At 41.9% G+C, this 12,351-nt stretch overlaps 1 protein-coding gene across 1 annotated transcript in view; it reads left to right on the plus strand.

Annotated features, from left to right (window-relative positions):
* Positions 1–12,351, plus strand: part of RPH3A (rabphilin 3A) — a 267,877-nt gene that overhangs the window by 203,707 nt on the left and 51,819 nt on the right. Inside the window, exons 9-11 of the mRNA XM_088449094.1 lie at positions 8,272–8,355; positions 8,765–8,830; positions 11,499–11,732. Of these exons, the coding sequence (XP_088305220.1) occupies positions 8,272–8,355; positions 8,765–8,830; positions 11,499–11,732 (384 nt within the window). The remainder of the gene's footprint in view (positions 1–8,271; positions 8,356–8,764; positions 8,831–11,498; positions 11,733–12,351) is intronic.

Consider the following 12,351-nt stretch of genomic DNA (forward strand, 5'->3'; position numbering starts at 1 on the left):
AGCTTTAAACTCTATTAACCCATGACAGGTGCAATTCCTGCATGCATATATAAAGTAAAATCTGCCACACGCAGGGACTGCCTAGCAGTGGCAGTGACTTCCCATTGGAAATACTCCCTGCTAATCACATGAGGGACAGGCAATTCCAGGGGGGAGGCGTTTTCTCCTGGTACTGCCAGTCTGGACTGCGATGGCAGAGAGCGCTACTCCACTGCTATCATGGCAGCCTTCCCGGCCTTAAGGGCCAGCTTGTTAACTGGTGGGGCTCGCAATCTTGCGCATGTGCAAAATTACAGCGCCCCCCCACCCCGACCAGCCAAGACAGAAGGCTGGTCAGGGTGGGGGGGTGTCTGTATATACATGTTTGTCTGTATATACATGTGCGTGCATGTATGTGTGTGTATGTGTGTATATATATATATATATATATATATATATATACACACAAGGCTATTTTTCTGGATAGATAGGTTAATGAACTACAGGTTATTATATACTGTATACATATATATAGTATTTAGAAAAGAAGGCATTCTATAGGGACTTAAAATGAAACTTATCTTATGGAAAGTACATCTTGGCCCAGGGCATTGTCATGCTTGTTCCTGCTGAAAAATAGCACTATATATCTATATATCTATATATATATATATATATAATGTGTGTGTGTGTATATGTATATATCACAAAAAGAAGATGATGAGTCGCATCCATGTGAGTAAAAAATAACACTCACTTTTACTAAGTGTAATAAGCTCACATACATCAAAGTAAACAGCGGCCGGCTCGCACTCAACCCTCCGGTGCCTCCGGATCGCACCCAGGGTAATGGATATTCACGCTATACCATGTGGCAATCCCGTCTAGCTCTCCATGCAACAAACAACTTGGGACTCAGTTCGTGACGACACCACATCTAACATCAGACACTGGACCACGCCCAACTAGTTTCGTCAGCCAAGGACTTCGTCAGGGTTGAGTGTGTGCCGACCGCTGATTACTTTGATGTATGTGAGTTTATTACACTTAGTAAAAGTGAGTGTTCATTTTTACTCACGTGGGTTCACCTCGTCTTCTTCTTTTCATTTCATGATTGATACTATTTGGCCTGTGGTAAGGCTAATAAGAGGACGGCAGCACGTACATCGCCATTATTTGGGACTTTTTGATACTGGACTTTATTTGTATTTATTTTAAGCTATTTTTAGGATATGTTGTGGGCTTGTGCATTCGAAATAAATATATATATATATATATATATATATATATGCACACATACACTCTTTCAGCTCCGCAGTCTGTTGTATTCTTATGAAGCCTTGACAAAAGTTCCAGAGTAGAACCGAAACGTTGGCAACTATGGATTATGTGCATGCTAATAAAGTATGTTTTGACTTCAAAAGTCTGGCGAGTGCCTTTATCTCTACATATAGTAGATGTGATATTCTTTTTATATATATATATTGTGATATAGTCACGGTAGGAGGTCCCTCTCCTGGGGTAGATGGACACGACACCTCCTTACACACAGCAGCCAGGGAACAGCACACCAGTCCAGGGTTTTCGTGCAAGCTGGTCGGAACCAGTTTTATTGTACAATACAAACAGCAAAATAAACAAAACATAAAAATAAATCCTAGCCCGTCTGGGCACTAACTAGACAGGTTATTCCCTCTCTACAAGTGGCAGGGCCTACTGCCTTACCACAAACACAGCACTTTTAAATATCACAGTGTCTCTGAACAAACCTCAGTGTCTGTTCTCCCCAGCGTATGTGAGACACTGAACCAAAACCTAACACAGCTTATCAGACCCACTTCCAGGTGCAACTACTAATCAGCCTGCTCTCAGACTGAAAGGTCCAACACTTGGAATGGCCTGTGGATGGAGCCCTCCTTCTCTTCTCACATCCACACCCCCAGGACCCATTATCCGGCTTTTACCAAAAGCCGACATTTCTGGTCTGTTTGGCATAACAGATTTTTCCTGGGGGTTTTAAAACACATATGAAAGGAATCTGGGACACACATATATGCCATCCCAGACTTCTCCAGTGCTTCTATGACATATCCCCCCCCTTTGTTTCGACCTATGGAACAACTGCAACACCCAAACAATAAACACACGACAAAGCATCTGCATTGGCCAGCTTGCTCCCTGGCCTGTGTTCAACTGAAAACTTAAAGTTTTGCAATGCCAAGAACCACCTTGTTATTCTCCAATTGCTCTCTTTGTTCTCTGACATCCATTTCAAAGGGGCATGGTCATTGATCATCTTGAATTTCCTTCCCATTAATTAGTACCTGAGAGTTTCTAATGCCCACTTTATGGCCAACGCTTCTTTCTTGACCGTAGCATAGTTTCTCTCATGTACATTCAATTTCCTGCTTAAGTAACAAATAGGGTGTTCTTCACCTTCTTTGCTCTGGGACAGGATCGCTCCTATGCCTACATCTGATGCATCAGTTTGCACAACAAACTCCCTGTCAAAATCAGGGGTCATCAGAACTGGTTGGGTACTCACTGCCATTTCTAACTCCTGAAAAGACTTCTCTGCTTCAGGATTCCATTTAACCATGACTTTCTGTTTGCCTTTGGTAAGGTCAGGCAGTGGGACTGCAATGGTGGCAAAATTGGGTATAAATCTCCTATAATACCCAGTAATCCCTAAGAAGGCTCTCATCTGCTTCTTATTCAGGGGTCGTGGCCAGTTTTGTATTGCCTCAATTTTATTGAGCTGTGGCTTTATCAAACCTCTGCCAGTGGTGTATCCAAGATACTTTACTTCTTCCATCCCTAGGCAACATTTTTTTGGGTTGGCTGTCAATCCTGCCTTATAGATGGAGTCCAACACTGCTTGTACTCTGGGCAAGTGAGACTGCCAATCAGGACTATGAATGACCACATCATCTAGATAAGCAGCAGCATACTGTCTATGGGGCCTTTTAATTCTGTTCATCATCCTTTGAAAGGTAGCCGGTGCCCCATGTAACCTAAAGGGCAACATCTTGTACTGGAACAATCCTTCTGGTACAGAAAAAGCTGTCTTTTCTTTGGCATTCTCAGTTAATGGCACTTGCCAATACACTTTGGTTAAGACTAGAGTGGTTAAATACCTGGCTGTTCCTAGTCTTTCAATTAGTTCATCCACCCTAGGCATTGGGTAGGCATTGAATTTTGACACACTGTTCAATTTTTGGAAATCATTGCAGAAACGCACACTCCCGTCGGGCTTTGGAATAAGCACAATGGGAGTTGACCACTCACTATGTGATTCTTCAATTACACCCAATTCCAACATTATTTCAATTTCTTTAGATACTGATTCTCTTTGGGCTTCCGGTAATCTATAGGGCTTTAGGTCAATCTTAACCCCTGGGTCAGTGATTATGTCATGTTTAATGACTGCGGTTTTGCCTGGTATATCTGAAAACAAAACCCTATTTTTGATCAGAAATTCCTTAACTTCCTGCTGTTGAACTGCTGATAGGGTTTTAGCTACTGTCACTTCAAGAACCAAGGGCCCTGGGTTTACTGGAGGGGCTGGGATGGCTGACAGTGCTGCTCTATCCTTCCAAGGTTTTATAAGATTTACATAGTATAACTGCTCTGGCTTTCTTTTCCCAGGCTGGTAAACTTTATAATTAACCTCCCCTTTTTCTAGAATTTTAAAGGGTCTTTGCCACTTAGCCAAAAGTTTATTTTCTACTGGTGGAACCAACACCAGCACTCTGTCCCCAGGAGCAAAGATACATAACTGAGCATTGCGGTTGTATACCCTCTGCTGTGCCTGTTGGACCTGTTCCAAGTGCTCTCTCACTATCGGCACCACAGCAGCAATTCTTTCCTGCATTTGGGAAACATGCTCAATAACCGTTTCATATGGACTGGACTGCCCCTCCCATGTCTCTTTGGCAATGTCTAGTAATCCCCTAGAGTGTCTCCCGTAAAACAAATCGAAAGGTGAAAAGCCAGTGGAGGATTGGGGAAACCTCTCTTATGGCCAACAACAAATAAGGCAATAAGTAATCCCAATCTCTACCATCTTTGTCCACTACTTTCCTTAGCATGTGTTTTAAAGTTTTGTTAAACCTCTCCACTAACCCATTGGTTTGGGGGTGATACACAGAAGTTCTTAACTGATCAATTTTAAACAGGCGGCATAACTCTTTCATGATTTTGGACATAAATGGGGTACCTTGGTCAGTCAGGATTTCCTTAGGTATTCCCAACCTGCTAAAGACACGGACTAATTCTCTAGCAATGGTCTTTGTTGATGTATTGCGCAATGGTATCGCTTCCGGGTACCTGGTAGCATAATCCATTATCACCACAATATATTGATGGCCCCGGGCAGACTTCATTAATGGTCCAACCAGATCCATAGATATTCTTTCAATAATGGGTAATGGGACAAGTGGACTTTTAAAATGCGGTCTTGGAGCATGATATTGACATTCAGGGCACTGCTGCACAATAGTCAGAAACCTGTTTATGGACCTCAGGCCAGAAAAACCTCTGTAAAATTCGCTCAGTGGATTTTTCTACCCCTGGGTGACCTGCAGTTATGTGACCGTGAGCCAGGTCTAACGTGGTTCTTCTATATGCCTTTGGAACTATTAATTGTTCCACAACATCTTCCCCTTTCTTAGTCACCTGATACAAAAATTCCTTGTGTACTGCCATGTGAGGATATGACAACGGACTATCAGGGTCTACGGATTTACCATCAATCACTTTTACATTTTCCCTGGCTTTTACCAGAGTAGGGTAATTTAACTGCTCCACGGCAAAGATCTCTTTTCTGACTTCAAGATCAGGCAGACGATCAGCTGGCTCCACAACACTTCCCATCTCAGTAGGAGGTACATCACTTGGTGAGCCACCATCATTCCCCGCATTGTCAACCACTTGTGATATAGTCGGGGTAGGGGGTCCCTCTCCTGGGGTAGATGGACACCTCCTTACACACAGCAGCCAGGAAACAACACACCAGTCCGGAGTGGAACCGAAACGTTGGCAACTATGGATTATGTGCATGCTAATAAAGTATATTTTGACTTCAAAAGTCTGGCGAGTGCCTTTATCTCTAAATATAGCAGATGTGATATCCTTTATATATATATATATAATCACGGTAGGGGGTCCCTCTCCTGGGGTAGATGGACCCGACACCTCCTTACACACCAGGGAACAGCACACCAGTCCAGGGTTTTCGTGCAAGCTGGTCGGAACCAGTTTTATTGTGCAATATAAACAACAAAATAAATAAAATATAAAAATAAATCCTAGCCTGTCTGGGCACTAACTAGACAGGTTATTCCCTCTCTACAAGTGGCAAGGCCTACTGCCTTACCACAAACACAGCACTTTTAAATATCACAGTGTCTCTGAACAAACCTCAGTGTCTGTTCTCCCCAGCGTATGTGAGACACTGAACCAAAACCTAACACAGCTTATCTGAGCCACTTCCAGGTGCAACTACTAATCAGCCTGCTCTCAGACTGAAAGGCCCAACACTTGGAATAGCCTGTGGATGGAGCCCTCCCTCTCTTCTCACATCCACACCCCCAGGACCCATTATCCGGCTTTTACCAAAAGCCGACATTTCTGGTCTGTTTGGCATAACAGACTTTTCCTGGGGGTTTTAAAACACATATGAAAGGAATCTGGGACACACATATATGCCATCCCAGACTTCTCTAGAGCTTCTATCACAATATATATATATATATATATATGTATATTTAGACATGATGCTCAGGGTAACTAAACACAGGAGCAGTTTTGACACGTATGTATGTATGTATGTATGTATATACTGTATATGTATGCAGGTGTGTAACTACCATGGGTGCAGGGGGTACGGTTGCTATGGGGCCCTCAGCACCTCCGGGGCCCGCCTCCCCCTGCACCCAGCTCACTTCAGCAGCATTACAGGGATAGAAGCCACTGATTATCCTTTCTGCAAACTACTTTTTAGTCACAGGCACACTTCAGCCTGTGACTAGAAAGCAGTTTGCTGCATGGGCCAGATAATCAGCGGTGCAAGCCCCTCTCCTCTGATACTTCTCTCACTAGAGAAACTGGGAGGCGTGGCTAGGATGACATCCCTGCACCACAGCCACGCCTCCTCTCAGCTTCCGTGAGGAGAGATGGAGCAGCGCACCAGGTTCAGGAGGTCAGTAGTGTGGGGCTGGAGGTTGGTGGGTGGGGCGATGTGGGGGGCATAGCTAGACCTATGGAACCCCTCGGAAATTTTGCAATAGGGACCCCATTTCTCTGGTTATGCCCCTGTATGTATGTGTGTGTGTGCTCGTAAAAGGTAGGATGGGGAGGCAGTGCCTCACTTGTCATACACTTTTTCTCCAAACTTTTGACTATAAAAATGATTGGAATAATACAAAGAAGATATTTAGAATATTTTCTTTTATTTGTTCTCATCATGTTAATAGTAAGTATGACAGGAAAGGCTCTGCCTCACCTGACTGCACATATATATAATATATATATATATATATATATATATCACACACATTTGGAAGGATTGCGCTGCCTGTGAAAGGAGTAAAATGATGACCGTTACTGGAACCCATTTTAGTGCTCATTCATATGTGCTGTTTGAAGAATCATGATAAGTAGTTTTCCCTTGAATTTTCAGTTTATGTTTTAATGGACTGTAAAAATGAGATTAATGTTTTCAGTTGATGCACTGTATTATGAATGGCTTTCAGCACTCCCTAGATCTAAATTCCACATGTTGTTCTTATTGCTGTAGAATTGTAATAAATTTATTTTTGAAGTTTGTTTATTTAAAATTATATTATTTTTTAAACAGATGGTGGTCTTTAGCCTTGATTATTCAACAAGGGGTACAAACAGTGTGGGGTTCCCCTGCAGGAACCGCAGCCAAGTTATAACATGCTAGACTGGTCATACTAATAGTGAAGCACACAGCTTTATTTTCCCCTTACATAGAAGTACACAGCTCCTATCTGGGGATCGAATCCCTAGGGGAAAGGGAGCCTTCAACCCTATGAAAAATCAGCTCCATGTTTATAGCACTGGGGCTCATCCCAGGACCCCAAGGTGGTGCTATCTGAGGTAATAAAATAGCATTATGTGGCACTATTTGTCACAGCAAGCCTAACAACCTTAACCTACAGTAATTGGACTTGCTGTGTATGTAGAATTAGGCCCAGTGCTATTAGTATGGGCTGGTTTTCCTATTGAGACGTGGATGTTTTTGGGCAGACTCATTGCCTTTAGCACCATGCGGATCAGGCTGGTACTATGACAAGAGGACCCACCAATGTGTTGTTCCCTGCTATTTTGTGACCAGCCCAACCTGTCATATCCTGATGTTTATTGTGGCTTTTGTGGGCAGACCAAATTAGCAATAAACAGACCAGACTGGTGATTAGATTATTTTGGAGAGGGTACATGTTTTTTTCTACTTATGTTTACACACATGGCATTGAGCAGCCGCAAGAAAGACCGTACGCCTCCTGATGGGTATCTGTAGATATTCCCACCTCTAATTGTATCCTAATCCATGTGATCACAACCTTCAGCCAGGCATACATTATGCAATGTTCAGCCTGATCTGCGGATAATTGCATGGTAAAGCCGTGAATGAACAGCGATTATCATAATACTGTATGGTAATAGGAGTAAAGTGCACTGAGTAATAGAAACCCCTACTTTTTTCTATTTCTTTTAAAGCAGGGTATAGATAGGGGGTGTATGTGGCACTTCCTTCTTTCAGATAGGAATTGGAATTAGAGAACAGAAATACATTTTCCAATTAGAGGTCACCCGCAAGAATATTATGATGTCATTAGTCAAGTGATTGGAGAGTGGCAAATATCAGTGCGCGATCTCTCCCTTAACATGCCAAACGGCTCAGATCATTGGTCAGCCGCATCTGACCATGTATACACTGCCACGGTCAACCAGCCAACTTTTCACCCTGTTCTTTCGCAGGGGATAAACAGGGAAATGTTTTCTCCCCAGAGGAGGAAAGCAGATACTGTCGCCATACACAGTGAAACATCTCAGTGTATGGCCACGATATCTGCTGGTTTCAGGCTGTCAGATAAAATTCCTGTAATCCTGATAGCCATTTTATCTGACACTATGCCCAGCATTACTGTGATCATATAGTCCAAAAGTAAATGTTGACTAAAGAAGTGCAACATATGAAATTAGCCATGCTCATTGTGTTTCCTGTCATTTAAAGTATAATTTGAAATTATATTTATTTTATAGGTGCTAAACGTGCCAATGTGGCTCAGAATGCTAGATCTGCACCTCCTGCAAACCAAAGCTCAAGCCAACAGTCTGCCCAGCCAGGTATCACACCTCTGACTATCATTGCCCCCATACAGCAGAGAGCAGCATAGACTGATGACTGTTATTTTTATATGTATTTTGATTTAATCATTCAGATATTGTCAAGAATTATGTATGTCAATAGGGTTAGTAGTAACAGGTATCAGAAATGCATCTGTATTAAAAAAAATGCTGTGTTTTGCCATTGTGGCATTACAATTCAGTTTTACCAGTAATTAAAAAAGTTGTAATTAAAGTTTATAAAATAAATAAAATAAACACAGAATTAACAGTGATTGTGCACCCCCATGTCAGAGATCCTCATACAGGTCCAATTAAAACAATACATGTTGAGCTTTTCAATTAAATTTCTGTTGGTCTTTCAAGATACAGTATCATTTGAATAAACTTAATATTTTTACCTCTACAGCTGCTCCAGCAAGTGGAAGATCAGCACCAAGGCCAGCTCCAGGCAGCCGATTTCCAGAAGGCCATGGTACTGTATGAATGTCTATACATGTAACAGGAATTACATAGACACATAGAATTGGACGGCAGATAAGAACCACTTGGCCCATCTAGTCTGCCCCTTTTCATTTATCCTTTTGGCAACTTCAACCCTGTTTGCTCCTTAGGTCTCTGTAGATACTGTACAGATAGTATAGATCTGTGGTTCACAAACTGTTTTGAATCAGGGTGCCCTAGATATCAGCATTATTTGCATGGTACCCCTAGGCCAAAAGTTTCTGATTGAGAAATTCTGCAAACATTATTACATTACGTAAATTGTGCTTATACTTCATTCTTAGGTTTAGTTATGTGGTAGTGGATTAGGTTGCGATTCTGTTTGTCCACGTGTTTTATGGTTGTCAGTCACCAGCTCTGGTTTTGCATATCACATTGACCATAAATAGTTTGATTTGGTCCTGGACCACCAACTCGTGGCACCCCTGTAAGTGCCCTCCAGCACCTCCGGGTGCCATGGCAGTTTATCCATCGGTCAGCACAAGGAAAATCATTGACTGCGTTCCTGAAAATATGATATACATATTCATTGACTTTATATCAGGTATTGGTGTCATTTGTCATGGAGTCACACAGTTAAATTATTCAGCATGAAACATGTTTTTCGAAAATAATTTCAGTCCGCGTAAAATATTTACTATACAGATGTGTCCTCATACCCCTATCTTTTTTCCTCCATATGGTGTTAGACGGCTGGCACGACTTAGAAGCCTTAATTCACTAACTGTACTAATGAGCTGGTTTAGACATGGTCACAATGCTGATGTTTTTTGCGCAAATGGACAGCTTTTTTTTTATACTGCGCATGTATAGAAGTGATGTGCTGCAATGGCGCATGCAGTGATAAATTATTTGCATATATAATTGACAGGCAGGGACCTTTTGTATGCGGTAATGGGGTGTAGTGATTCAAACTACCGTTTTTGTGGAGTCTATCAGCCTGCGACTGCAATCCTTTATGCAGTTGTGAAGGTTCTGGCGTGTCAGTTTGGACGGCCAATCTGAGTAACCATAAAGTTACTCAGAACTTCGATAATCAACTGATCTGTGTCCAATGCTGCGTCTTTGTACGCAAGCGTTTGGATTTGCAAAGCTGCCGGTAGGCGTCTCAATACAAATCCTGATGGCGGCAAAACATTTGCATATTTTCGCAGTCACTGCATACAAACACGCAGTAGAGACAGAATATGCGCCAGTCTCTGAATCAGGCCCTAAGTTGCTAATAGTGTACTAAGTACTGTTTTTAGGTTTTTTTGTTGCAGAGGAATTGGTACTGTATGAAGTAGCAGATTAAGCATAACGATGCATGGCGTAAATTACTTGTATAGGGCCTCTGTCTTTTACCTTTTTGTCCAGATTGCGTACTTTTCCTTAATTCGCTAATAGTGTACTAAAGGCCTGATTCAGACATGGGGCAGTGCCAGTGTTCCCGCATTTGAGTGATGTTTTGCTACTGCACAAGCGCGAAAACTCCAGAAATCCCTTACTGTGTACATGTGAAACTACAAGTGTGCTATACCATACGCAATAGCATACATTATCACTAACACTTGGGAGTATCAGGGTAAAGACTGGGAGGTGGCTTAAAGTGATCGTAAAAAGAGGCTGTTTCATGTGAGTGTTATAGGAGTGTCACGGGCATGTCTGGGAACACTACTGCGTTCCCAATCACAAATCCACAGCTTCAGAGGCCATGTCTAGTTGGAGAGTAGCTAGAGTAGATCCTAGGTTACTGCAAATGTCGATGGTGCAACTGGTGTCGCGTCATTGTTGGTATGTTTACAATCTCCATTCCAAATGCTTAGACCACAGAGCCTGGAAGTGGGTGTCTCACCTCTCGTACAATCTATCACACAGTGGAGCACAAAGGTATGGCTGAGATTACCATTTGCATTTTCCAGCAACCGCTTTAGAGAGCAGCTGCTACAGCGGCTGCATTACCAACCGTCTCTGAATCAGGCTCTAAGTATGTAGGATTGGTAAAGCACATAAAGTCACATAGCGCAACAAAGATGTACAGTCCCGTTTGATGATAAGTGGACAAACCTTTAAATAACTATAACGTATTCTTTAGGCACATTGTAGTGTTTTCCTTGAACGTTACTGTGCAGCCTTAAATGGCAGTGGTTCATTGTAACATAAAGATATGTATTTGAAACATTTGGTTCCTGGTAAACTTGGAATACATGTTTACGGCATGCAGGTAATGCTGGGTACACACTATAACGATGCATCGGTAAGCAGACGGATCCACCGTCCACGCAAGCGATTGGTAAGTGTGTACAGCTTACAAATCGGCTGCTCGATATGTCTTGTTGACATCACAACTGGGCAGGCATTTAAATTTGCCCATTCAGTTGTGATGTCAGAGTTGACGGTTCCTGCAGCCAGTGTACGGGCACCCGTACACACATGCATTGGTTGTATTGCAGGGCCGGCCCGAAATGTCTGTGAACGACATCGTTCGTAGACCTATCGGGTGTACACACCCGCCGATGCACTCACGATAAATCGTTCGTTGAACGAATGAACGATATATCAACAGGTGTGTACCCAGCATTGGATTTGCAATACCCTGAACAAGAGTTGACTGTACCTGTATTGATATGTGATTTAAAAGGAACTAAACTCTTCCATAGGTGGTCCTACTTCTCCTGCGTCTCAGGCTGAACAACCCTACACAGCCACAGTGTCTAGGGAAGAAAAACCTTCTGGATACACAGCACAAAGTGTTAGGGAGGATAGACCTCTTCGCCAAACTTTATCATACTCATCTGCTGTACCTTCAACAGTCACAGCAGCTCCTGCACGGCAGCCACAACCACAAGAAGATGAAGAAGAGGAAGCTAATAGCTATGACTCGGATGAAGCAAGTGAGTGTATGGGAAGAGTAAATGACTTCTTTGCAAAGCACTTTTTTCACATTTAAGGCAATGAAGACATCTGGTAGTAGTACTTAGGGGCTTATGTAATTGCGAGCGCAATTTTCCAAAAACCCTGTGTTTTTCCCACAGCTGCCAAGTTTTTCCTATTCAATTGCCAGTTCAGAACCCTTTGGACACCACCCTAATGACCAATTAGGCAATTGGAAGTTTCCACTTAATTAGTCCAATAATTGCATGTCATAATTAGTGTGAAAAAAATGGCCTCAAATTACTCCAAAATAAACTTTTTCGTTAGTTTATGCACCCCAAATTTTATTTCAGTATTTATTTAAATGAATAGTAATTGAATTTTGTAATTTTTTCTTTCTAAATAAGTGGCCTCTTTTTAATCATTTGTAATTAATCAATAAAAGTTTGCTTTCTATAATTTTTTTTTACTTTAAAAAGAAAAAAATGCGCAGATTAGTAATTGAATGCATTTTTAAAGATTAAAATATATATATTTTTTTTTTCGGCAGTAATAAAAATCATTACTGTTACCCAATATTTTCTTTACAATTTTTAGGGTACAGGCTTTTCCCCGATTTTTAAAAATAAAATTTCCTGT

This window comes from Taudactylus pleione, unplaced genomic scaffold (assembly GCF_031769625.1).
Source record: "Taudactylus pleione unplaced genomic scaffold, aTauple2 ptg000479l, whole genome shotgun sequence".
Taxonomy (NCBI): domain Eukaryota; kingdom Metazoa; phylum Chordata; class Amphibia; order Anura; family Myobatrachidae; genus Taudactylus; species Taudactylus pleione.